This window comes from Halictus rubicundus, chromosome 11 (genome assembly GCF_050948215.1).
Source record: "Halictus rubicundus isolate RS-2024b chromosome 11, iyHalRubi1_principal, whole genome shotgun sequence".
Lineage (NCBI taxonomy): Eukaryota > Metazoa > Arthropoda > Insecta > Hymenoptera > Halictidae > Halictus > Halictus rubicundus.
In genome coordinates this window covers 9,795,045-9,821,919 of record NC_135159.1, presented here as the reverse complement: position 1 = coordinate 9,821,919, position 26,875 = coordinate 9,795,045, and the positions used below count along the sequence as shown (strand labels likewise).

Here is a 26,875-nt window from a genome sequence, read left to right as displayed (position 1 = left end):
AAAACAGGGCACAATAATTTCAAATGATGGCCTGTTTGAAATGGCTAATAATATAATTCGAAAACATATTTTCCCCAGAAACCGTTTAATAATCTGTATTGTATACGAAAATTGTTGATATCGTGATAATAATTTGTTTATTAAACTCGTTGCGTAACATGCCGATGCGCGATACAAATTATCACAGTGTCTATCAACAAAACGACTCGATAAAACATGTTTTCGTATCTTCCCCAAAATAATACTCGTGAATTTATGATACCGCTATTAAAAACGAAAACGGTACTGAATTATTGAGACCTCATAATTAATCCCAAGGTCCTCGAATCTCTTTATCCACTGAAATTTGAATAATATGCCGATTCTAACGGTTCACCTCGATCATGCATAAATCCGAGGTCCTGACCCACTGTTTTAAATCGGATTTCTATCCGCAGTCATTAGTCTTGTCACAGCACTAATACGTGTTACATCTAATATATTACATGCTTCTTTATTCATGTATTATTCATGATAAAATTAACTTTCATAACCTACACGATGTTAATGAACTTCCGCGCGCTTCTGGCGAGGTTCGGAGACATTAGAAACTAAACTGAACTTTCGATGTTACAAGAGAACATAGATATGTTGAAAGAAATTATTCCGCAATAGAATAGTCTGCACTAATCTAGCGCATCTTATAACGACAGACGAGACTGTGTTATAACATATTTTGTATATATAAAGACTAAAATTGTTGCATACATTCAGGCACCGAATTCAATTTACGAGAATAATCACCAGATGTCACCAGATGGCACAAAACAGAGGAAGCCGCACGGGTTGCATACGTCTAGGGATAATGCAGAAACTATTTATTATCGATTTATATGAAATATAGTAAATAAATGAAAAACTGACCAACATTTAGTAGGTATCAATTCTTTTATCTGTTCATCTATCTAATTCCTTCATTTTATCTAATTGATCTAACATCTAACAATTATGCAATCCCATAAAGTTCTGTGTATTCAACTACTAAACGTACGTGCATACATACTAATAATTTGTGTTTCCCCCGTTTCCGGCGTACTCCACCTGCATGTTTATTTTTCTTTTAATCATACATTGTGGTGTAAAAAATCCGGTATTATTAACAATACAAACAAATATTAAACAGCATCGAATAAAGACCCATTCAATCTGAACAGAATTTACCGCACAACGCGATCGAGTCAGTGCGGCATAAATTCGAATTGCGCGCGCAAAGTCGGTCCGTCCCCCCTGCCTGCGGGCAGCTAGTCGAATCAATACTTCTTTATCGACTGTGTATTTAGTCTCCTCGGCGGTCTCGAGCACTGCAGTTGTTGTGACACATTGTGTCATATTGTGTCGCAATAATATCCCGAAGCTCCTCCTAAAGGGAACGTCGGCGAGAGAACTGATTCGCCGCCCTCGAACTTGTTCGAAATCGTAATCGTGCGAGCGAAACGAGCGGCGCGTGTGCCATGTAAAACCGCGAACGGACGTGTGCGCGTGCTGTTAGCTGACGGACGATCCCGAATACCCGAGAGAAGAAAGTCTTCGCTTTCGGTTCAAGCCTTCCGGTGTGCGTGTTCCCTTCCCGTCCCGGTATTCTCACTTTTTCCTCGGAAGTTCTGTGCAGATATGCGTTAAGTGGCGTCCAAACGGTCCGCAGCCTCGTCCTCGAGCAGATCTGCGTCCTCGTTCCGGTGATGGATTAAGGGCAACGTGTTCGTCGATCTTCGATTCCAGGTGAGTCCACTTGTCCCCTACCGATGCTGCGTCTTTTTATAGTTAGTGCGATATCGAGTGTCGTTTTCGCGAATCTGTCATTCGACGAAACTCCCGAGACTCGGAAATCCGTCCCGATCGAAATTATTTCGGCAGAGTAGAAAAATTAATTTTTTCTTTTTTCTCATGGATCGTTCGCTCGACGCTCGCCTATTTTTCTGTTGATTTAAATTAAAAAAAAAAAAAAGAGCTTGCCTCGGGTTTCGCCAAGTGCTTTCTAAAGTCTCGTTTCGATGCGGGAGAAAGTTACCTTTCCCAGGTTACTCTTGGAGCGGAGATACCAAAGGATGCGATGCTTCGGATTATTGTTCTTGTCCCGAGATCTCTTGTCGGGGAGATAATTTGATATGGTTGCGCGTAATAGCTGTAATAGCGGAACGTGACACATTTTGGAAAGCTGCGGGAAATTGTTTAACGTACGCGCGACACGAACGTGCGACTCTAAGAAAAGGATAAACATAAATTAGGTGAGATCGGTGGGATGCGAGAGACGAATGCATGAGTTCGCTATAAATACCGGTATCCTACTCCGTGTAAGGTAATCTGAGAAAGTATAAAAAAGATATTTATCGTCGTCTAGTAACGTCATGATAATCTGCGAAGATAGAATTGTCATGATTAATTCATATCTTTAACACTAGGTTTACGGGACCCGTCAAAACGACGGGTTTTAATATTTTTAATTTAACAATATTAAGATTGTAAGGATGCATAGATGAGAAATGATTTATCAAATTTATTTCTTTGGGTATATATTACTTTTAAAATATTGCGAAAATTTTGGGTAGCACGTTCTTGTTATTTTTATGAAGTGATGCAAAATATTCACTTTTAGTGCACCGTAAACCTAGTGTTAAGAACGACGCGAGAAATACTGCAAACAAATTATTTCTCCAATCTCGACTTTATTAGAATTCGTCCGACCAATTAGAAAAGGAATTTCCACCGAATTTCGGCCCAACTTTTGTCACACGTGTTCAGTAATTCTTGCATAATGATCGTGCAATATTTATCGCCGATTGAACAATGACATAATTCACGGAGGATGTTGAACGACGCGGGACTAAGCGAAATTAGATGAACACCACAAAAGAAGAAAAAATAGCCGTGTAATGCATGCGACATTTAATTAATTGTAATAACGATTAATCGCACACGTAACTGAATTACTTAGCATAATCTTACACGATACAAGTAAAGAACAAACTTTCAGATATGTGCATGAAAAAGGAGGTGATAATTAAGTTACTTTGTGCGGCGATGTAATCGTCAATTTATTTCAGTCTCGCGGCAAAAATGCGTTATATATAATATATTCCGCTGCATTGTCGTCTCGTAACATATGCGAGTAATTTCAAATGAAAACCAATCTCGGAAAAGGACGACACAATAGGGCAAGGTACCCAATTACTGTACCTATATCAATAATTCTTAAAGCATAATAAATATCAAAAAGGAGATATTCAATTTTTTATATTTATTTATATACATATATCTTTTTTGATATTCTTTATGCTTTAAAGATAACTATAATTAATATAGGCACAGTAATTGGACCTCTTGCCGTAGTCACGTGTACAAATAATTGGTAATGAACATTGAAATCGGCCTGTCGACTTATCGTCGGTTTAAAAATACTCGGGGACTGTATAATGACCAATTACAAAATTATTCTTGGCAAGATCGCCGGCCCGTTGAAAATTTCGGTCGGTACACACGACAGCGGTTTTTCTTTTCACCGCAAAGGGCCACACGACGATTAGGGTGGCACGTGCCGTTTACGTGCGCTGCATCGCCAGCGTGCGTTCTGTACTATTGTGAACCATCGGTCGTTACGGTTAACATTTAACGACTAGACAATAGACAATGCGATCAGCGAACGCTATCGCTTTTGTTTCTCTGCATTTTTGCCAGCGTGCAACCACCGCGGTTCCGGAAACACGAAGTACGCGTCGGATACGTGACTTGTGTCCGCGAAGACAAGCCAAACAATAGCGAATAATTGTTTCCTGCTCGAAATACGAAAACAATCATCGCGCACGACCTTGGGAAATTTTCAACTTCAGCCCGGCCAGTCGCATGATCGCGGGCAACGTGAAACGATCGCGCTTTGCCGATCCGTGTCGTCGGTATAAAAATAATTCCACTTTATTATTCGATAAAAAAAAAGACGAGCAACGAATGTGAAATGAAATAGACAATTAATGAATATAGAATGAGATGGAACGTGTTGTAGTATTCTTTTTTCCATTAACCTTTTGCACTTTTGGAACTATTTTAATCTCGCAACCGTAACATTTCTTCCGACACAGAATATTTCGATTCTAAAATTCGTTTATTTTACGCATATGAAGCTGATTCAATTTAAGCGTAAATTTAATAATGTGACGAATATTTTAAATGGTGTAGCAATTTTTAGCGATACCACAGAGCCATCGTTCGAGTGCAAAGGTTTACCAGCGAAGCAGTCAGCGACCTAAAATTATGTTACGTAACGGATAAAGTGTTTTTTTTTTCTCTTCCGCGGTAGAATCACTTTGTTTTGGTAGGAAACCGTTACTGGGCCAGATAAATCCTATCGGGTCATGAGCTATCTGTAAACTTGTGTACGAGAAGAACAGCGTTGCACGATAAATTTCGCTAAACCGATTTTCTCTCGATTTCCGTGGCTCTTGGCTACTGGCATTTTTTCAACGGACACTTTCCGCGGTTTCAAGGTCGCGGCGTCAGTGGTTGCGTCGTTGTAACGGAAATTTCGGTGTCAGTTAACCGACGATGACGAGATACGAGCGTCGATAGCGTTCAACGGAAAGTGTTGGTTGCCGACGATGCGCGATGGTCGGCGTGTATGCCAATGAACTTGTCAATTATCGCCGGCGATCGAGCATCTGCGTAAAAGATTCGGTTGGCCGACCAAAAAAAAAAAAAAATAAAAAAATAAAACTAACCGGCATGCGTCCGCCATTATTTATTCAGCCTCCCAGCGGAATTTTTAACCGTCAGAATTTTAATCGAGCACGGCCACGTGGACCGGTTTTTCCTCAATCAAATAGGGAAATTCGTTTCATCATTTCTCACTCGAATTCATTATTTTTATTCCTGGCTTCGTTTCGAGTATCTCGACGCTGTCCGAATAATCTGTACGCTTTGGTACAAACATTTTCTAGAATTATCATAGCATAAGCTCTGGGACACTATTTTGTTATCTTACAGATACATGTACGTTTTATTTTCAAAAATAAACTCTTGCTTCTCGCATTTAATTTCTCTTTTGTATACGTGCTCAGAAGTAGACTGCGGATCTTTATGCAAAATCAAAAATTTCTTCTAATTACTTTATTTAGCCTGAAACCAATACGCTGACGTCCTTAAATCTTTTTAATTTGTCCGCTGGGTTAAATTATGGTTACCCATTTTTGTCATAAATGCATAAAATCCGCAGACTATTTATCAGCGAAATCAAAATTTCTTTCTTCTCCTAATTGTTTTATTTAGGCCGCAACCAATACGCCTATGTCCTTCAATCTTTTTAATTTGTCTATTGGGTTAAATTATGGTTACCCATTTTTGTCATAAATGCATAAAATCCGCAGACTATTTATCAGCGAAATCAAAATTTCTTTCTTCTCCTAATTATTTTATTTAGGCCGCAACCAATACGCCGATGTCCTTCAATCTTTTTAATTTGTCTATTGGGTTAAATTATGGTTACCCATTTTTGTCATAAATGCATAAAATCCGCAGACTATTTATCAGCGAAATCAAAATTTCTTTCTTCTCCTAATTATTTTATTTAGGCCGCAACCAATACGCCGATGTCCTTCAATCTTTTTAATTTGTCTATTGGGTTAAATTATGGTTACCCATTTTTTTATAAATGCATCGAATCTGCAGGCTATTTATCAGCGAAATCAAAATTTCTTTCTTCTAATTATTTTATTTAGGCCGCAACCAATACGCTGACGTCCTTCAATCTTTTTGACATGTCCTCTGGTTTAAATGGCGGTTACCCATTTTTGTTGTAAATGCACAAAATCCCCGATCTATTTGTCGAATTACATTTACCGCGGTCAACGTAGCCAAGTCAGGTGTGCTAAACGAAATTACACCGACGGACCGCAGAAACCGATGCGATCGGTAAGTGCGAATGGTCAATCGGTGTGACGAAGCAGCCTGAAGGCTATCGAGTTTGGCCACCGTTCTTTCGTCCGCATATGGAAAGCGACTAATCGAGTGACACTGTGCCCTTCAGGAACAGGACCAAAAAAAAAAAATCGAGAGAATATCAACCACAAACAGTAGCGATGGAGTTCTTGGACAGACTACCGATCCCGAATCTCAGGGTGTACACGGCGATCAGCTTCGCCGTGTTATCCTGTTCCGTCTGCTATGCAGCCCAGATCATCGAGGACCCCGCGTGGAAGAGTAATCACACCGTTGTGGAGGTGGAGCTCGAGTCGGATCCGAGGAATCTGGGGATGCGTTTGAAGGAGCTGTTCGAATGCATGCTGGACGAGCCGATCTGCATCTGGGTAAGCAGTACGCTGTTTCATCAACAGAATTAGGATTCCAAGGCTTCCGAAAGGCTCGATTAATTTTTTATGTTTAGCGGTTCTGGCCTCACTGCAACCGTCTACTTTGTTGCCAGTTGCTCCGGGGCTGGCCTCTATGCAAAATACGTTGACCCCCAAAGCAAACAGAATGTAAACACTTTTGAGACTCGTGAATCGTGCTGTCTAGCATGCAATAGAGTAAGGGATCCAGTTACTGTGGGGTTGCCAATTACTGCGCCTACGTTAATTATGAATTACTATCATTACTCATAATTAATATAGGCACAGTAATTGGCTTCCCTTGCCCTATCTAAAATAGAAAACGGGTGTTTTTAGTATAATAGCGTCTCGAATAAATGTTCGCTTGGGGTCGCAGGCATCAAATTTTGATTGTCGTTTCCGACTCTGTTTCGGCGCGACACTAGGCACGGTAATTGTTTCTTAGATCCTATTAATCATTGTCGGGCCATCAGTGAGCGATCTTCCTCTTTGGCAAATGAAGTAGGAAGCGGCGAAGCGGTGCCGGTCAAGTTGCGCACTAGCGAAGTCCGGTCACTGCCAAACGTGTCTGATCGGCCTCTAATTTTAGTCTTGCAATTTCGACCATTTTTCCGACACGGGCCACGCGGCTCGATGCACCTAGAACGATGATCGATACGACTGTATGGAGGCTTTCTCCTGCTATTTTCTCAGACGCTGATCAACATGGCTTACTGCGTGCTAATCCTGCTCGGCAAAACGATCCAGAAGCTGGTGTTCGGTGAGCTCCGGGTCTCCGAGAGGCAACACCTCAAGGACAAGTTCTGGAACTTCGTTTTCTACAAGTTCATCTTCGTTTTCGGCGTGCTGAATGTGCAGTACATGGACGAAGTGGTTCTTTGGTGGGCCTGGTTCACCGCGCTGGGATTCCTCAGCCTGCTCAGCCAGCTCTGCAAGGACCGATTCGAATACGTGAGTGTCCGCCGTGAAATCGTGGTACGATTTCTCTCTCCGATCGAGAGAATCAACCTTTCAATCGATCCTCGAGCGAATTGAGAACGATCTTCGCCAACGCTGGTTTCGATCTGATTAACTGGCCACGTGGCCGCAGCGACGCTCATTATTGCGTTCTTCGGTACTTCCGGATTCTATAGCTAGACTATAACCAAGACGATTCCCCTTTTTCGATTTCTTCTTTACAAGCTCGGCTGTAAATTATATAACTGATAAATTATCAAACCTTAACGCATTTAGCCGATTATTTCATAATTTTGAAAAATCTTTGGCTGAACAGTTATAAATGGTTGCAAGGGAATAAATATTAATGGATCCTCCGATTTTCATTTTGAACCAACAAGTCACTAATAATTTCCCTTGGGACAGAAAAATGATAGGAAATCGTATTCGGCCATGGTTTGAAAGTGTTCTGGAAAATTACATTTTTCTGGGTACCTATTACTGGTAAATTAATTATGAACGCCGCTGTATGTGAGTAACTTTACGACGAGTCGAACGTAAGCGGCGCGTGCCCCATATTTTCACTGCAACAAAAATCAGGAAATTTATGTCAGTGAAACTTTAGTCGCCGGTGTGCTAATGTAAAAAGAGCACCGGTACTAAAGATGGCGGCAAAAACTTTCTTCTGGTAAATGTAAAACGGTATTTAAACGGGTGAAAGTGCCGGTATCCTTGCATCTGTCGTTCCCTTTTCAATAACTAAAAGAAGAATAAATACTGCCTTGCGATTTAAGGTCGTCAACCGTTACTGTATAGTAATAGATGACCACCGTGTCTAACGTTGATAGATGAACTGTTTATTGAACGGCGAAATTTACAGACATTTATGTAAATTGGGACAGTTCTGATTTGTTCAATAACGAAAGTGAGAATTTCTTTAAAAATATTTGGATCCATGATGCTGGAAGAGTTGCAAAGTATTTTATACTTCTCAAGTGAAGCCAGTCTCACGACCGCCATATTGTATTATCTAGAACTCGATAGATTACATACGTCGGGGTTTCCCCCGCATCAGACTATAAATCATGCTTGTTTTTACATTTGTTTCTGCGCCCTCTACATTTTAATTTATCAGCTTCGTTCGCTGAATATCGTCATATTTCCACTTCTACAATTAAATATCCCGAAAACAATCTCGCAGGAACCAGAAATGAATTCAGAATTACGGATTGAAACATTTTTTAAACTCGTCAACATTTACGAGATTACGAGAAACTGCTTTTGCAACTACACTTGCATATCTTAAATTGAAGAGGACTTTCATTTCGCTTATTTTTTCTCCCCAATCAAGCATTTAATTCTGTTATTTTACGAATTTTCGTTAAAATTGTCAATAACATAAAAACTTCTCGAAACCGTGTATATGTTGTCAGAAACATTTCTTCGTGTGCTGAACAACTCGAAAAATATTTTGTGGTCTCAAGTGACGGCTTATAAAAAATTAATATGCATTCTGAACATGGGACAAATTACCTAGACAATTTCAGAAAGGACTTTGCGGTGTCCAAAAGAAAGAAAAATAATCATAGCTTCGCAAGTATAGTGTCGTATTTGTTTTATCGAATTTTTGTATTTGACAGAGCCTGATTTGGGCGGCCGACGATATTCAATGGAGCGAACTTGATATTACAAAGAGAGCGGCATTGGAATTCTAAATGGGGATGACCCCGTGGGATTGATCCTGTATAAGTTTATAAATATTCCGAATATTTTAACATAGTATTTCAGACCGGTAGGAGTTTCGGGGGATATGCCGTTGGCACGCGTTCCGCACGAAAACCGACAAGAGCCGACGCTTCACGGTTACGAAATTCGCTACGTGGCTGCATTTGCATTGTTTCGTTGGATACAACACTCGGCCATGCTTTATTTACGCGGAGTGTGCGCCTAAAATCAATATGTTGCTTATTTATTCGTACAAAGTTTTCCGCATTCGCGTACGGGACTGTCTGACGTTCGATCTGCTCGCATACTCGACACAAACTGTGTACAGTCAACGTTACGACACTGTGTTTACATAAAAAAGAAATATATATGTTTTCCCGGTTATTGTAATATGCTTACGTGTCCAACGGAAATGAATCATTTTTTCTCGTAAAAAATACAATTATCCATTCAGCTCCCCATACGATTAACAATGTTTTTCTTTTTAATGCTGTCTACAGTCCGCGTGACCTTGACGCATCACCTGAACACAGTTAACCTAATTTGATGGCCATACCATTAGTCGTAACAGCCTTGTATTTAGTTCTGGTATCTACGTTACCGATAAACGATACAATCATTTGCGAAATTTTCTATTCAGATTAAAAAATAAATTGAAAATGAAGCATCAGCATCGTCCGTCGTCGGGTGTAGAGAACTTCGCTATAAACACAAAGAGTCTCGTGACTCCGTTATGCAATGAATTCATGAGAATCCCGTTAGTATAATTGAATAGAGGTAACCAGGTTATGCCTGTCGTGTACGACATTCGGTTTTCCTTGTTCGTATCGTTACGTGCCTCTTTTTCAACATAGAAATTATGACACACTGCTACGACTATTCTCGGTGATTCAACATTGTACAACTTTATTATGTAAGGAGACTATTCATGCCAGCAACGATTCGTACCAGTGGATCAACTTGCAAATAGGAAATATTGCAACAAAAAATTAATCTGATTTTTTTTTTTTTTTTGGAATATTTCAAGCCTATACAAATTTATAATGTCTGAACCTCTGCCGTATTAGGCATTGAATATCTATCCCGTTGATCCTGCCGTGTAAAATTAAATATACGCATAACACGTTGTCCTTCGAACATCCTTGAGCAAACTGGAATGTCGAAACGAACCTATAGGCGGTATGGTAACATATAAAACCTCATCAGCGTTCATGACCTACCTGAAGAGCTAAAGTTGTCCGATCCCGGCAGGTTCAGTCCGTAAAAATGCAAAATAAACCACGTTGAGGTGAACTATTAATTGTGAACGTTCATTTGATTGTTTTGCAGTTGTCCTTTTCGCCGACAACACCCGGCTGGAGTCATGCAAGGCTCCTCGGACTGCTCGCCGCGATTCTGGCGTTATCCTGTTTCATGTTACTCTTATGCATGGCCGCAGCCGTCATTTTCGTCTCCTTCAACACGTTCGTGTTTACCGCGGCCGAGGTAACTGAGCAATACGCTTTAGTTAAAGTCCCGATTACAATTTCAAATGCGGAGACAATGCTAATTATACTCCCCTCTTTTATTAATAGTGCACTCTGTTGAGCGTGAGAACTCTTCACGTCATGGTGAGATACATTATTCACCTGTACGACATCAGGGGAGCTGGGACTCCCTCGCAACGGTCATGGGACAAACGGGGTCCTTTGACTTATTACGCGGACCTCATCGCTGAATTGATAGTCCTATTCGTGGACTTCCTCCATCATGTTCACATGCTGCTCTGGAGCAACATATTCCTCAGCATGGCCTCCTTGGTGATCTGCATGCAGCTCAGGTACCTGTTCTACGAGATCCAAAGGAAACTGACGAAGCACAGGAACTATTTAGCTGTATTGAACCATATGGAGCAGAAGTAAGTTGCCTTGGGAGTCGTTATTGGTCAGGGTAGTGTACACCTGAACATATCTGCAAGTTTGTACATACAATCATAGACATCATCATGTACATACGTACAGAGTGAGTCTCGTAACATGGCGACTTCAAATATAATGCCATTTAGAGCAAAAATGAAAAAATAAAAGTTTGGTACTTCATGGGCTAAGCCTACAGTCTTGAAAGCTATGATTTAACGATGTATCTTTTCAGCTACCCAATGGCAAGGCAAGAGGAGCTGGCCGAGAACTCAGACAACTGCGCTATTTGCTGGGAGAAGATGGAAGCGGCCAGGAAGCTACCCTGCTGTCATCTCTTCCATAATTCCTGTCTGCAATCCTGGCTGGAACAGGATACATCTTGCCCAACGTGTAGGCTTGCGCTCAGCATGCAACCGAACCATCGGGAGAGCACACTGGCACTACCGAACGAGCTCCAAACACTGGCCAGAACGAACGAGAACCACTTCTTTCATTTCGACGGCTCGAGATATGTTTCTTGGTTACCTAGCTTCTCCGTCGAGGTTTCGCATAATTGGCTGCGTGGAGACATTTCAACCATTGCGCACAACAACTCGCAAATGGATGCTATGATCAGACAGGTACGTTGTAAATTGTTTATTGTCCAGCAAAGTTACGTCCACACTGAAGCAACATCGAGCAGCAAAAAAAGTTACTGGATGTTGCTTCAGTGTGAACATAGCTTAATTCTGATCTGATTGATCGTAATAGCTGTTCCTCTGTTACGAATTATTTGTTACTGAACCAGGTGCAGCAACTGTTTCCGCATTTCCCACGCAACCTGATTGTGGAGGACCTCAGAGTGACAAGATCAGTCGAATGGACCGTCGAGAATATTCTCGATGGAGTGCTGATCCCGCCTCATCACCTAATCGAAGAACCACAGTCGGAATCCGTCCCTCAGAGTCATACTAGTAACACTGAGAATAGTGTCTCCTCCAATGCCGCTTCAACGTCACCCACCGATCCAAGATTTGACATTCCCATTGCTGACAGGTAATCTTATCTTCATCTTAATCATCCCCATAACTATAGAATCATTCTTTATTAGGTGTGCTAGTGTATCTATAGCCGGATAAGGTGCCACCAAACCAAATTGATCTTTCACTCCCCTTTCTACCCTTGCGGTAGGGATGGTACCGACTTGAAACTTGTCACAAAGGATTTTCTATGGGGGATCAATTCGGTTCAGGGGCAAATTTAACAATAATAGGGGTATATCAAGTCGCATTTCATCAGGACCACGAATGTTACTTGTTGGAAGAAAACACAGACAATTTCTGAATAAAATTTAATTGATTTCAGCAACAATGAACCTTCCAGCTTAGGAGGACGGTTTTCCAGATCCTCTTCGGAAAGGGAGCTCATCCTCCAGCACCGTAAAGAACACATGAGACTAGCTGCCAGGAGGAGATACTTCGAGATACAGCGCGAGGCTAATCGACGTGTCTCCGAAGCTACTTCTTAAAACAATAGGAAACGCAGAGAAAAAAATATATGTTCAAGTTTTTGAGTTTACAATGCTTGGTAGACTACCTTCTTCGAAGAAGTGTATACGACTGATTTTCTTTGGTAACACGTCCATCGACGACCACTTACTGCTCTATCTTGGTCACCTTCTGAGTCTCGCATCCTTTCTAGTTTTGAGAAAAAACTGTTTCTTTATTCGAGATGTTTGTTCCTAAGATTTCTTAATCATCTTAACTTTTTTATTACACTTGAAGGAAGTAACTTTTTTTTTAGAGAGATACATGTTTTCTGATATTAATCATTCGGCATTGTATCGTCATAAATATTCGCCACCTTTTCCTTTTCTTTTTGTAATTTTAGCCTCATTGTATTTGAAGAGTATCGGTTATATAATTTCTTGTAGAGGTAGGTTTCCCCCCGAAAATTGTACGCCCCGCTTTCGTTTTTTTTTTTTCTTGAGAAAAATAGTTTTCTTAAGAATACAAGTTGTTCTATTCATAAGTAAAATAAGAATGATGAACTTAAAGTATTAACTGTTTAATTCTTTAGAAATAATAAGGAAAATTAACTTAAAAGTATTACTCGCTTAATTATTTTTTATTCTTTATTTATTAAAATAATTGTTAAGTAATATACCATTCTGAAAGATCTTAATCTTCTTCTTCTTTTTTGGAACAAATTTTCCCCGAAACTCTTAATATCGCATTAAAAAAAAATAAAGAAACTTCTAGACGACCCTTTCGCAAAAGTCAATCATTCTAGTTTAAAACGAAGATACTTAGGCACGTTTTTATTTCACTTTTTCTTAAGAGAAATATTTTTCTTGGCAAGTGTCCCAGTTATAATTTTCTTTCTTCTCGAAATCTCGATTTTCTGTTCTCGAGGAAATTGATTTTTCTTGAGAGCGGAAATAATGGATTTGAAAAATTAATATTGACTGGTTGTGATTATATACTCATCGGTGGATTAGAGGACTGATAAAACTAGGAATGTATCGTCGAAGGAAACGTTCTTATCATACATTCGTTTTCACATGAGTAAAGAGTAAAAACGTCTAGTATTTTTCATAGTAAATGATTACGATCATTTTTGTTATTAATTTTATTATTGATATTTAATGTTTTCATTTTAGAGATAATATAAATGATTGCAAATAAATATTTAAATCATTCGAGAGAAAGAGAGAGAGAGAGAGATCGCGCGCGCGTGAGAGAGAGAATAATATTTAAGACACATATGTTTGCAAATAAAATATTATTTAACAGATTATGATAAACAGAAGTCTATTTCTTTCACTGTAAGAACTCTCTACAATGCTATTTCAAAGACTTTACGAGAATATTTTTCTTTCTACAAACAACTCTATATTGAATTATATATTTATATGTTAACGAAATTCGACGTTAAACAAAATTTCACGTAAAAAAAATTACTCCGAATAGTATATATGTGAAATAAATAATTTCTTTTACAGAGTATTTATTTTTAAGCACCCTCGAGGATTTTTTGTTACAAATAAAAAGCGTCTTGTAAGCTCACAACGAAAAAGAATGAATTATTCAAGTGCCATAAAAATTGATGAAAATACAAATCGTTAAAATATTGACGTAATTTGTTAATATAATTTGTATCTGTTACGCTTCTTTGTAAAATATTCTATTTTGAATCCTGTAATGTATAGTGTGCATTAAGTTATGCGATTCGTTCGTATTATTTCGCAATTATGGATCAATTAACACTTTACGATCTGCTCAATGGAAACATATGTTTTACATTAAAAAAAAAAACGTCATCGCTTGGTAAAGCTGAGTTTTCGCAGTTGATTTTTATACTACTGTCTATAAAATAGAAGGTACGTAGGTGAAACCTTAAATATATTGAAACGGAAGAGCACAAAAGCTTCGAGTAGCCCGCGGAACGCAAAGTGTTAATACGTGAACACTATAAATTGTTTTCCACAGTAATGTGTAACATGGAACAGTAGCTTTTTCCTCTGCGAACGAATAGTCACCCTGTACGCTTGAATTATACTGTAATTCCAACAAACAACTACGAACTTTTCTTCTGTTCCAATATCGGAGTGTTAATTATCCGAATATTTGAGAGAGGACAAACATTTCATTTTTATATGTCAGATTCAATTCAAACAGAATTTCAGTAGTCTACAAACAAACAAATGAATTTAGTACCAGCTATTAACGACACGCGAATGCATCAATTTTTGTAATGACCTTTTTACATATAGTAGAAACAATGGAAAAGTAACAGCATATATTATTTAAATACTCAGTGTATATAATGCAAAAGTGTAGTAGATGTTTTTGTAGGGAAGAACAAATTAAATTCTCCAATGTTGTAGGAGGAGGACATTGTACGGTGAAGCCGAAGTGTTTGTGAAGTGCATAAGTGCAGTCAAAATGATTTTTGTCACGAACAACACTGTGTATGTAATATATAATTTTCTTATCCCTCCGAGATAAAAAAATTTTGTAAAATAATTGGGTAGTTTGTTATTTATGTAATATAAGAACGAGTGAAGAAGAAGTTTACTATATCTTTGCATCTTGTTTCTTTTCTAATTTATAGCTGAAAGTGCTAGACCTACAAATATATTATAGCATTATGTAAATAAATGTAATATAGCCGTATTTAGTTACCACTAAAACAATTGAATAAAATTTTATGCTCTATCATGCAGAACTCATTTGTTGATTCATTAAATAAAAATTACATATCAATAATATTGTCCTTGATCGTTTTAAGCAAACATAGTTCTTGGACTATGTTGTTGTCTCTTCTTGTACAATTATGCTCATCTTTTAAACTGATCTGAATCTGCAAAATTACAATTCTAAATAACCCCAACATTTTTAATAACATTTTCCATAAATGCAATGCATTTAAATTTGTGAAGATTACCAGTAAATTTATCGAATAACGATTTCGAGTCTGGACATTAAATTTATTTATTAATTTTACAAGTAGAATTGAACACGCAAGGATTCTATGATAACAAAAATAAACTTTAATCTATTACTTTTAATTGCAAGTTGCAAATGTACAATTACTTGTGTTTAACTGTACAGACATTTTTGTAGTGGTCAGTACCGATCACCGTGAACATTTTATTAGAAAGTTTTACAAATTTGTTACCTAAGTTTAACCAATGAAATTCATTACGACAATGTGCAGAATAATGTGTGCGAATATGAAATCTGCGAATCCCCTCTCAGGACTTATCCCATGAAACTGGCTTTTATTCTGTGGATTCACTTGTAGTCGTAAGCACACTGTAACAAAAAGTATGAACCGATAATTTATCAAATGAAAAAATTATGCGTTTAATACTACAATTGATAACTATGTTGACCAATATAATAGGAGAGATTGTCAGACATATTGATAGTAAATCTAAGCTTGATAATTGATCTGAGCAATCTATAAATCTATACAACGATAGGAGTATGAGCTTATCGGTTGGAGTATGAATTATAATTAATAAAATACCTCCGAGGACGAAGCAGGAAACACAGGAAATAAATCCACTGAGAAAGCTGTTGAACGGGAACGTTCCAACAAGACAGCAGTAAACGAATTGTATGACACCGGTTAGGAACACATAAAATAGGTAAGCATCTATTATCTTAAGCTTCTTCGGCGTGGTTTTCGTATATTCGTTCCAGAACTTGCCAATTACCGTAAACATCGTCATTTTTGTAATTATTGTGACGTTTAAGGTTGTGTCGAACCGCGACGCGTGGCACCGGTACAGCAATGATCAAAATTAGAATCACCATAAAGTGAGAACAATCTGTCGTACCACTCTAACAACCTAAAAGTCCCTAACAAAAATGAGATCTATTTTCTACCCCTTAAATATTTCTTTTAATAAAGTAATCAATTCTATAATCTATTGATAAAAGAAACTTTAATCAATAATATAAATTTAATAAAGGTCCTTTTTAATTCCACGTTAACAACACGTTAATTACCTATGTACTTTTGGTGGCATAAGTTAACCAATTTTGTGACAATCGATACCATAGCTATCGACAAACATCTCGATAATGATTTTTGAGCAACATCGATAGTGTAAACTGATTTGAGGTTAGGGTGTACTATGTAAATAATTCTATACGAGGAAAAAGTCAAAAAAAGACTGGTCCACTGAGAAAGCGTTAAATAAATTCCATGAAAAGGCAATGTGATAAGCAGGTGTAACTTATGTTAACAAAATGGCAGATGAAAAAGCGCAAACGCAAGAATTCAAATTGGATCCGGACTGTGAGTTGCGGTTCGAAGTTGAATCTAAAAATGAGAAGGTTACGCTTGAGGTAGTTATTTAGCATTCTTCTATACTATTTATTAATCTCTGGATCTTTCCCTTCTATCATTAAAAAATAAAACCCATTTTCAGTTTTAAATTTAGTCATTATTTTTCAGCTGAAAAGCGGCTTAGCGGAGGTCTTTGGTACAGAACTGGTGAAAGGAAAGAAGTATGAATTCATCGCTGGAGCTAAGGTAGCAGTGTTCACCTGGCAAGGTTGTACAGTCGAGCTAGTCGGCAAAACCGATGTCAGTTACGTTGCCAAAGAGACCCCAATGGGTCTGTATCTAAATTGCCACGCTGCGATGGAAAGGCTCAGAGAAACTGCAGAGAAGGATGACACTAGAGGACCGATAACAATGGTAGTAGGACCCTGCGATGTTGGAAAATCAACGCTTTGCAGGCTTCTGCTGAACTATGCAGTCAGAATGGGTCGCAGACCTATTTTTGTAGACTTAGATGTGGGCCAAGGTCACATAGCAATACCTGGTACAGTTGGAGCTCTGCTTGTTGAACGTCCATCGAACATTGTTGAGGGTTTTAGTCAGCAAGCGCCATTAGTCTTCCACTTTGGACACAAATCTCCGCAAACCAACGTTGCTCTGTATAATCTCCTAGTAACACGATTAGCAGAAGTCTGTTCTGATAGACTCCAAGCTAACAAAAAGGCTAGAGTTTCTGGGATTGTGATAAACACTTGCGGGTGGGTGAAAGGAGACGGGTATAAATTATTGACTCATGCTGCTCAGGCTTTCGAAGTTGATGCTATTTTGGTACTGGATCAAGAAAGACTTTACAATGAACTCGTTAGAGATATGCCAGATTTTGTCAGAGTTGTTTTCCTGCCGAAAAGCGGTGGTGTGGTGGAGAGGAGTCAAGCGCAAAGGATAGAGGCCAGAGATCAAGGAGTTAGAGAATATTTTTATGGATCCAGAACTCCGCTTTATCCTCACAGTTTTGAAGTTAAATGGAGCGAAGCTAGGTTGTATAAAATTGGCGCTCCGGTGTTGCCTGCATCATGTATGCCACTGGGAATGAAAGCGGAAGATAATTTAACAAAATTAGTGGCTGTTGCACCCGGGCCTAATTTACTTCATCATTTACTGTCAGTCTCGTTCGCTGATTCGCCGGAGGATGATGTGGTGCAAACCAATGTTGCTGGATTTGTCTGCGTGTAAGAATTACAATTTTTTGAATTGATATTTATTAAAGCATCGAAGAATAATTTTGCATATTTAGAGAATGCTTTTCCTATTTGCAGCACCAATGTGGACGTGGAAAGGCAAACATTCACAGTCCTGAGTCCTCAGCCAAGACCACTACCAAATACAGTTTTATTACTATCAGATATTCAATTTATGGATAGCCATTAATTTTCCTGTACCACTAATCTAAGATAATGAAAAAAACAAAATTTTTGTCAAATATATATTGATTTACAATTTCTATGAAATTAAATATTTCTTATACGTATATGGTTGTTTCAATTGATTATCTAATATATTATAGAATAATTAGAAAACCGAAGATGATTATTCCTTATTGTCAAATAAAAATTTCAAATTAGTTCGCGGCATTTTTGTGTAGTTCGAGAAATCGATTACATCGATCGAGATACAGATTCATATTTCTAGCAGCGCGCTTTCAAAAACAATAACGTTACATTCGACACGGAGTTCTATCAATTAATAACAGTGAGCAATTGTGATAAAAAAAAAATGAATAACATTCGATCGAACGGTCCAGATATTTCTCATTTTGAAAAGATATTTCACGAAATGATTTCTGAAATTCAGCTAACCAAAGTGAGCATGATTTTCGTATTACTTTTCTGCCTCGCCTTATACCTTATATCTTCCTTTCAGATCGACTATAATAAATTAGAGAAGGAATATCTTTTGATTCGCGAGCAACTTTGTTCGACAGAATCGCTTTTACAAAATGAACGAAGACTATCGCAAGAATTACAAGCTCGTATGCATATAGCAATGGAAACAATTAATAATTTAGAAGAAGAGAAGATACGCCATAAAATTGATCATTCGAATCTATTAATCAACTACGAAACTGTAATTAAGGAGCGCAATATTTTGTCAAAAGAAGCTGTGTCTAGTCAAACAGAAGCCGCGAAATTCAAAATTAAGGCGGAGAGCTTGCAGAAAACATTGCAGCGGGAATTTCAAAGAAAAAAAGAATTAGAAAAAACATTACTTGATTATAGAAACGACAATGAGAGACTTATTGCGCATATTGACATGTAGGATAATATTTATAGTTAGAAATTGTAAAATTTAACCAGCTCTTAACTAGCTCAATAGAATTTCAAGTTTGTACACCTAACCTTTTAATGCGTGAAAATTGATATATTTTTATTCGTTTTTGTTGCTGTTATGTTTAAGAAACTTCGCTAAAATTTCGAAAGAACATAAATACTTGTTGGAAAGTGTGGGGACAATAATCAGTTTAAACAAACGCCTGCAATCGTTCGGTCTCTGTTTCCACGCGATAAACCAAAAAAATAGGGCTGAGATCAAGGATCTACAGCACAAGTTAATGACCATCTCGACGAATGATTCAAAATCATTATCTGACAATGACAAATTGCATCCGGAAATAGAAAGTTTATGCTTCAAGGTACATGTTGCGGCTACGCCGAATGATTATTTTAAAATTTACACTGCAATGTCTAATGGAGTAATTAATATACGATAAGAAAACATATCATCTATTATTTTATTCATTTCAGCTAAAAGAAATGTTGGTGGAGATGAAATCTAAAATGCAAGACTCTGCATTGATCGAAGAAAATATAAACAAAATTTTCCAAGAATTAACATACATGTACAATAGCACACACTGCAACATTGCTAATCAGGAAAAGTAACAGTCCGAGTGCTGTGTTGGTTAACAACATTTATTTTAATTTGTTAATACATCTGGTAAGTGATATGTTCGTTGAACTTGATAATATATTCTTAAATAAAGTTACATAGCTCGTCATTACAAAATGATTAAAAAATTATTAATAATTTTATATATACAGTAACGTTATTGTTGTGATATACGGCTTCAAGGAATATTTTACTATTAATTCGTTGTCCTTTCAATTTAATGTCCTCCGTTAATTAATATCGAATATCTTTACTTAGTGTAATTGTAAAAACTTAATGGAAGCATAATCTTTTGAATTAATACTACGAAAAATTTCGTTAAAATAAACAGCTCCCAGAGGTTTTGTAATAGTAAAGCAGTACGATTAAAAAAATGAAATTTCTATTAATTGCTGTTGCAAAACCTTAACGAAACGATAACGCAGACGATGATATTAGTTCGACGATAAAAATAATCGTTTGTCATCGAAGAATTAGGGAAGGCGGGTTTCAACAATAAACGAAGACGAATAGGATTAATATAAAATGTATTATAATAATCGTATATTTAAGTATAAGTGGAAACAGATCGGAACCCCTTTTTCTCGTATGTATATTATATAAAAAAAAAGAGAACCGTCTGTTTCCTCGAAAAACTATTACAACAAGCGTTTCAGACGAAGACGAAGTCCGTGTTCCACCTTTTTTACTTATTTATCTTCTTTTTTTTTAATTACTTCAACAATAGAAAGAGGAAATAAGTGAAAGAAAATCGAAAGAGTCCTCTCTGTCACGAATTTGCGCTAATTAATTAATGAGTTTATTAATGAAGATTCCCCTTCGATTCGGTGAAAAAGCTAACTTGACAATGTGTATTATATATATATACACATGTATATATACACACCCGTGCGCGTGCATGCGTGAACACGCGTGTATATGTATATATGTATATTTATTTATATATTTATATATAAAAAATGACCGCCCATTGTTCACCTATCCGTACCCTCTTCTTCTTTTTGTTATAAACAAATATCCTCGAGCTACTATAAAAGGGAAGAGAATGGGATTTCTCTTCCGGTTCACGAGAGAAATTCCTCTCCCCCTTCAAATCGTTTAAATAAAGTGAATACAGACGTGTGTTTAAAAAACTCGATCATACCCCTTGATCGTTTGAGAAATGGAGGAGAAACATCGCAGTGTGTAGCACAGTATCGTACACTTTTCATATGTTCCTTCTTTCACGCTACTTGATTTCAACCGGAATCTCTTTTTGTGCACTCGTCGAAACGCATCTCGTTTAAAAAAAAAAGAAAAAAAAAGAACAGCATGCAAGTAAAGACAATCTTTTTCTATGTTATTGCTTTCAGAAGTATTCTCTGTAAACGTTTACGTCAACAATCACCGTCGCTCTTCCCCGAATGAAACGATTTTTACAGCTTCAGGTGTCCTCTTCCAAACAATGAAAAAGAACGTCGACCGTGTTCCATTTTGAAAAGATCATTCGGCGTCGATTTACATTCTAAATTATTCGTTGATCGCGTCACAACAATTTGAATCATCCCCTTTGATTATTATAAATTCTATCATGCGTCGTCGTCCATCGTTCTCCCACTCGATTAGATTCGGATAGTCTTAAATTTTAAATCACACCACCCAGGATACCTTGCTACCGATATTACACTCTCTATGAGATTAGGCAAAGGGGAATGGATGTTTACGGTCATGTCTTCGGATTTTCTGTTTTGAAATCGCTTTTTTTCGACGTTGTTTAGAAAATTATCAAAAAATTATCACAATCCGCGATGATCGTTTCCTTTGAGAATCCTTAAATATGATTTTTCCGTTTTTTTTTCTTGAGAGAGAGATAGTTAGAGAGAGATTGAGAGAGGGGGGGGGGGAAGTGTGTTTCTCCTCCAGGATAAAAAGAGCTCCTATGAGTAATCAGTAAAAAAGAGAGACCGGCAGCGACGGAGGAAAACGAAGGTGGCCATCAAGGAGTAAAATCACAGAAACACTCGCGTCGTGAAGCGAGCGAAGGAGACCGAAGGTGAAGAGTAAAAGGTGACGGTCAAGGTAATGCCGGCCAAAGGGTCAGAGTATAGAGCATCGTGCGAGCCAACTTGGTGGCTTCCTCTGTGGCTCGGATGCTTTCAACTGGTGTCCGCCTCCCTTTGGTGGATTTGATGCCTCCTGTTCCAACACAATTACAACGGTCAACATCGTATCTCCAAGCAAACACAACATTCAATATCACAATTAACCCATTCGTATCATTAGAGTATGCACTATTTTTCTGTTTGCTATTATTAGACTGTGGATCGTCAGAGAAAATAAAAATTTGAATCGATAGCACCAGAAAACGTATTAAAATTAATATTTTCCTTTAATGATCTAAATAAACCGTAAATAATATACCGATGTTCTTAGATGTTTTTAATTTCTTTACTGTTTTAAATTGCACCAACTCGTTTTTGCCATAAATGCATAAAATCCGCAGTGTAGTTATTATCAGAGCACACTGTCTTCTTAAATGACACTGTGAGTTGGCGTTATTTAAAAAAATTATTCTCCATTTTTCATTACGACGCGAATAGGTTAAACAACTTGGTACAACATATTACACTGTTCAACAAATCTCAACACTTCACGTAATTACACAACTGTTACTATTAAGGCAAAACATTTTCAAAAGATTTGCATCGCTTTTTTTTTAAAGTATACACGAAAGATGTAGAAATTTTGAAGACGCAATATGTGTTGAACAATATTATTATTAAATGTGTGCGAAAATCCGAAAATCGGGTCGGAACAGGTCGAGAATTTTAGCCGGGATAGGGACGGGTTCTCGAAAATTTCGGGAATTTCAATATACTTGAGAATCCTGAGAATAATCCCGAAAATTCTGGGAAATCCCAAAAATGGTCGGGAATCTCGAAATCTTCGAATCCCGAATCCCAATCCCGAATCAAATTCTCGACCCGACACTTTCGGGTTCGCGGATACCTCTAATTATCATACAAATACAACAGTAAAATATAATGCATTGTTTATATTTATGAATGGAAATGTTTCCCAATTATTTCGGAGGATTCAATAATATGAAGTGTGATAAAAAAATAATGGGAATGCCGTATGATATTACATTTGTCTTGCGCGAGTAGATTTCCAAATCCGTAAGGAATATTTAAGGCATTACACTTTTTCATGACTCAATCTGATGAAAGAGCTGTCATAGCATGATTACAGACATTCCTCTTTTTCTTGTTAGTGACAAAGGTTACATTTGAGGAAAAACGTTAAGAAAAGTGAGAGTAAGCAGAAATAATTTGTCCGTGTAAGAGTAACATTGTTAATGGAAAGTTCATGGATAAATATCGAAAGCAATGGCCAGTATGTTTGTTGTATTAGTACATGCATACATAAATTGCTAGCATACGTGTGATTATATAAGACAAGGCAGACATAAAATTACAAAAAATATTACATAATGGTGTCAGGTTTTATTTTGTTGAAGCTCAATCCAATGCACCATGATTATTTTGGTAAAGTGATACTTTGGGAAAACGAGAGATTTCTTGATTACATAAATTGCTGAATTAAGTCAAATCGAACGTACATGTTAGGCTGTTTACATATAACCACATTATTAATCACAGTATACACAAAAATTACTTCATTCTAAAATTTGTCCACGCTTCTATACAACTACTGCTTACATTCAATTAGAACATATTAACTCAAAAGAAATGTAACACGTTAGTTCACAATAAAAAATAATACGCGATTAATTATATCAATTAATGGGAGACAATTTCTCATAACCTGACACAGCGTTCAGCAATATAAATAATCAAACTTCAAAAAGGTATGCAAAACAAAGTACATAGAGAGGGGGAAAAGTTACCTTCTGCAGAGACCGACCAGCACCAAACACAGAGAAACAGACACAGGAAACAAAAAAAGTGGTGGTTAATCAATGTAAAACTATTTGCTATAACAAATCTGTAAAAGCAACTAAATTACACGTAGATAAAAATAGATTGTTACATCGCTTTTAACATCAGCAAGTGATTCGATTAAATTCTATATTTATCTTCAAAGTAGACTACGCGAAATACACTTGCATTTCTTATATCCTGTACAATAGTTTAATAATGTACTTTGGCTTTTTAACCTTCCAGCAATATGATAAACAATATACACTATTATTTATTTTATTTATCATAAAAATTCTATGATATTTCTGTGCATGTATCTACGAGTGATTTAACACATCCATAATATTTATACGAGCCACACCTATAGATTTGTATATAGGTGTTGAATATTGATTACACCCACCATGTTTGACATCAGCAGTTTTATTAACTTCAAAGACTGAAGTGTTATACTCGCCATCTCACATAATAAAAACTGGTGCTGTTTGATAAACCGGAAGTGACTTTACAGCAAAAGAGACAGAAAAGACGAGAAGAGATAGTAAAGAAGAAAGTACTTTTCTGTGAAGAATTGTAATATTGTATCTAATGTTACCATGCATTGTTTCAAGATTTGTTATGCTCAGCTTTAAATTTTTGTTACATTTGAATTCAATTAATTTTTTATTGAAAATGTTATTTACATTACTAAAGCACATTTTAATAACAAAATTTAAAACTGATACTCAATTTAGCATTTACTTTTTCCTACGGAAGATAAAATTGGAATTAATTTTTCATGTGGTTACTAAACAGCAGATATTTTTGCCGTAAATGCATGAAATCCGCTGTCTAGTGATTACTATTACTGGAAGGCTAATAATAATCTAATTTATTATTTTAAAACGCGGTAGGTATTGATTTCTTTCTTTCTTTATATAGATAAACTATTTTCTTTACTATTTTATGGAATTCTAAATCTTTTCAATAAACGTAAAGAACAATACTATATTTTTTAAAAGTATTTACCAGTTTCTTTTCCATTTTGGCTTTAATGTCTCGTGCAAGAGTGTAAAATGCCTCTTCAACATTAATGCTGGACTTGGCAGAGGTTTCCATGAACTTGATTCCATACTCGACAGCTAGTTGTTCTCCCCGCTCCTTCGATACCTGTCGCTTTTCTGTGAGCTCACACTTGTTGGCCAGCAGCATTTTTTCAACATCTGCCGATGCATTCTCCTCAATGTTCCTAATCCAATTTTTTATATTCTCAAAGCTCTTCTCATTGGTCACGTCATAAACTAGCATTATCCCCATTGCACCACGATAGTACGCTGTAGTTATTGTACGAAACCTTTCTTGGCCGGCTGTATCCCTTTAAAACATTCAGAAAAATGTGTATACAATAGCATATATGATTCCTCATTTTTAACCATTCAATTAACTTTTGAATTAATACAATAATTTTTTCTATGATTTGAAAATGATTTTACTTTCTGATTCATGCAATACAATACTTACCATATCTGTAGTTTTATTTTCTTGCCATCTAATTCTATCGTTCTTATTTTAAAATCAATTCCTGAAAACGAGAAATAAACTTGTAGCTCAAATACTCAAGAAAATTGTATCTGAACAATTATGATTACAATTATGTTTTTTTATACATTTGTATATGTTATTTTACATGCTATACAGAATAAACATAATGAATTTCTGTTTAATCACTTATTTGTAGATTTATAATGATACGAATTTGAATAGATATTCGTAGACTAATTACAATAAAGGAACAAATAGATATATATATATATATATATATATATATGTTTCTATCTTTATGTAATTACCAACAAAATAGGTGCTAGATCTTTTGTTTACTCATGTTGTACAGTATATATGTAAATATTGGCATATCAATAATAATTTATAAATAAGTAGATAATGTACAAATTATTATAGAAGCATAGACAACGTCAAATATCTTTCGATTGTAAACCAACAAATATGTACTATTAATATCTACCTACTTAGAAAACTTTATATGCTCACGTATACACGTGTAAGCGCGTATAAACAAATAATAAAATTATTAATAAGAATTAAAATTCGAATATAAATTACTAATAATTGGAAATATTTTCTATACATTTAATTTATAATAATAAATAAATTGCACGAAGCAAATGCTATTTTCATAAACATTCTCATGTTTTCAAATTCTGTTCGAACTATAGTGTACACAAAAAAAAGCATAAACACATTTCTGGCACAGCAAAGGCTAAAAGATGTAACAGGTTGCACACTTTCGACTATTTACTTGAAGGCATACAATTTGGTCATTAAACTTTTACCTCCAAAATCGAATATTGTGAATTGTCCGAATGTTGAGTCAACGAATCACATTGCAAGATAAAAGTGTGCATTTTCGAGCTAAACCAGTTAAGAACACAAATAAAAGTAGACAACCATAAAAAAGTAGACTTATTGAGAGGTACCGAGTCCGATCATCAGTCTGTCGTCTAATAAATTTGGGTAACCGAAAATCAGCTAGAAAAGCATATTCATGGATACGCGAGCGTGTTCTCCTTCCCAGGATCGGTTAATTGGCGGTGAAAAGAGCACGAAAATAAATGGGAAGACAAAACGGTCGAGAGAAAAAAAGGTCGGGGGGGAAAAAAGCGAAGGATACTTACCAATGGTTGAGATGAAGGTCGTATTGAAAGCATCTTCGGAGAACCTGAAGAGGACGCACGTCTTGCCGACCCCTGAGTCACCAATCAGTAACAACTTGAACAAATAATCGTATGTCTTCGCCATACCCTTTGCTTTTCAGTCCCTCTCGTTTTCACGTGTTCCCGTCCACAGTTCTTTTATTCTTTCTTTCTGTCCGTGTTCAGTCTCCCTGATGATCTCTCCCGAGTGATCGTGATCCTTGGAATTCCGATGACGCACCCTTCAAAACTGAAACGAGCGCACCCCGCGACGTCGCCCTGTTTATCGCGATAAGATCGGGTTTACTGAAGGCGCGAAGAACAGATTATCACTGGAATATGTTTGGATAAGGCAGAATTCGCGTAATAGGGCACGTAAAAACATCTGTCAGAAAAAGCGATGACAGCCATCGGTAAGTACAACTTTTTCTCTGCTGTTGTGGCCAGCCTTCTGACCGCACCACAGGTGATGCGCGCGTGTGTATACGCATACGCAACACGTGTGTCGGCCGCAAGCCGCGTTCCCACGAGAAAATATCAATGCGCGTCCACATGAAACGTACGTTTCCCGCATATAGTGTTGGGCATTATCGACTAAATTCAACTATCGACTAATTACTATG

At 36.9% G+C, this 26,875-nt stretch overlaps 4 protein-coding genes and 1 long non-coding RNA gene across 6 annotated transcripts; 3 read left to right on the top strand and 2 right to left on the bottom strand.

The window, feature by feature from the left end:
* Positions 1-1,310: 1,310 nt before the first annotated feature.
* On the top strand, positions 1,311-15,118 carry LOC143358847 (E3 ubiquitin-protein ligase AMFR). Of its 2 annotated transcripts, none has more exons than XM_076796328.1 (8): positions 1,311-1,758; positions 6,050-6,329; positions 7,044-7,301; positions 10,341-10,496; positions 10,586-10,908; positions 11,142-11,529; positions 11,697-11,944; positions 12,254-15,118. In XM_076796328.1, the coding sequence occupies exons 2-8, from the start codon at positions 6,102-6,104 to the stop codon at positions 12,414-12,416; spliced, it is 1,764 nt and encodes a 587-aa protein (XP_076652443.1). In that variant the 5' UTR covers positions 1,311-1,758; positions 6,050-6,101; the 3' UTR covers positions 12,417-15,118. The 2 variants fall into 2 exon arrangements, with proteins under 2 accessions (XP_076652443.1, XP_076652444.1); XM_076796329.1 differs by having other exon boundaries at positions 1,311-1,762; positions 6,056-6,329.
* Positions 15,119-15,359: 241 nt separating this feature from the next.
* On the bottom strand, positions 15,360-16,277 carry Dad1 (dolichyl-diphosphooligosaccharide--protein glycosyltransferase subunit). The gene is made up of 2 exons (XM_076796331.1): positions 15,926-16,277; positions 15,360-15,708 (listed from the first exon to the last, which is right to left on the bottom strand). Exons 1-2 carry the CDS (start codon positions 16,128-16,130, stop codon positions 15,578-15,580), a joined length of 336 nt encoding a protein of 111 aa, XP_076652446.1. The 5' UTR covers positions 16,131-16,277; the 3' UTR covers positions 15,360-15,577.
* A 200-nt stretch (positions 16,278-16,477) lies between these two features.
* Cbc (protein CLP1 homolog) lies at positions 16,478-18,218 on the top strand. The gene is made up of 3 exons (XM_076796330.1): positions 16,478-16,752; positions 16,862-17,919; positions 18,007-18,218. Exons 1-3 carry the CDS (start codon positions 16,654-16,656, stop codon positions 18,116-18,118), a joined length of 1,269 nt encoding a protein of 422 aa, XP_076652445.1. The 5' UTR covers positions 16,478-16,653; the 3' UTR covers positions 18,119-18,218.
* Positions 18,219-18,587: 369 nt separating this feature from the next.
* Positions 18,588-20,948, top strand: LOC143358846 (uncharacterized). The gene is made up of 2 exons (XR_013083018.1): positions 18,588-19,379; positions 19,492-20,948. It is a non-coding gene; the product is annotated as an uncharacterized LOC143358846 (long non-coding RNA).
* Positions 20,147-26,722, bottom strand: Rab8 (RAS oncogene family member Rab8). The gene is made up of 4 exons (XM_076796326.1): positions 26,235-26,722; positions 25,060-25,120; positions 24,568-24,913; positions 20,147-21,811 (listed from the first exon to the last, which is right to left on the bottom strand). Exons 1-4 carry the CDS (start codon positions 26,356-26,358, stop codon positions 21,713-21,715), a joined length of 630 nt encoding a protein of 209 aa, XP_076652441.1. The 5' UTR covers positions 26,359-26,722; the 3' UTR covers positions 20,147-21,712.
* Positions 26,723-26,875: the final 153 nt, after the last annotated feature.

What these genes read in the sequence shown, in the direction of transcription:
- LOC143358847 (XM_076796328.1), top strand. Translation starts at nt 6,102, where the DNA reads ATGGAGTTCTTGGACAGACTACCGATCCCGAATCTCAGGGTGTACACG. An exon ending in GCAAGGACCGATTCGAATAC is followed by an intron (nt 7,302 to 10,340) that starts GTGAGTGTCCGC and finishes ATTGTTTTGCAG; the next exon opens with TTGTCCTTTTCGCCGACAAC. An exon ending in TGGATGCTATGATCAGACAG is followed by an intron (nt 11,530 to 11,696) that starts GTACGTTGTAAA and finishes TTACTGAACCAG; the next exon opens with GTGCAGCAACTGTTTCCGCA.
- Dad1 (XM_076796331.1), bottom strand. Translation starts at nt 16,130, where the DNA reads ATGACGATGTTTACGGTAATTGGCAAGTTCTGGAACGAATATACGAAA. An exon ending in TTCCTGCTTCGTCCTCGGAG is followed by an intron (nt 15,709 to 15,925) that starts GTATTTTATTAA and finishes TTTTTGTTACAG; the next exon opens with TGTGCTTACGACTACAAGTG.
- Cbc (XM_076796330.1), top strand. Translation starts at nt 16,654, where the DNA reads ATGGCAGATGAAAAAGCGCAAACGCAAGAATTCAAATTGGATCCGGAC. An exon ending in ATGAGAAGGTTACGCTTGAG is followed by an intron (nt 16,753 to 16,861) that starts GTAGTTATTTAG and finishes ATTATTTTTCAG; the next exon opens with CTGAAAAGCGGCTTAGCGGA. An exon ending in GTTGCTGGATTTGTCTGCGT is followed by an intron (nt 17,920 to 18,006) that starts GTAAGAATTACA and finishes TCCTATTTGCAG; the next exon opens with CACCAATGTGGACGTGGAAA.
- Rab8 (XM_076796326.1), bottom strand. Translation starts at nt 26,358, where the DNA reads ATGGCGAAGACATACGATTATTTGTTCAAGTTGTTACTGATTGGTGAC. An exon ending in GACCTTCATCTCAACCATTG is followed by an intron (nt 25,121 to 26,234) that starts GTAAGTATCCTT and finishes TCTCGTTTTCAG; the next exon opens with GAATTGATTTTAAAATAAGA. An exon ending in CCAAAATGGAAAAGAAACTG is followed by an intron (nt 21,812 to 24,567) that starts GTAAATACTTTT and finishes GTGTTGGAACAG; the next exon opens with GAGGCATCAAATCCACCAAA.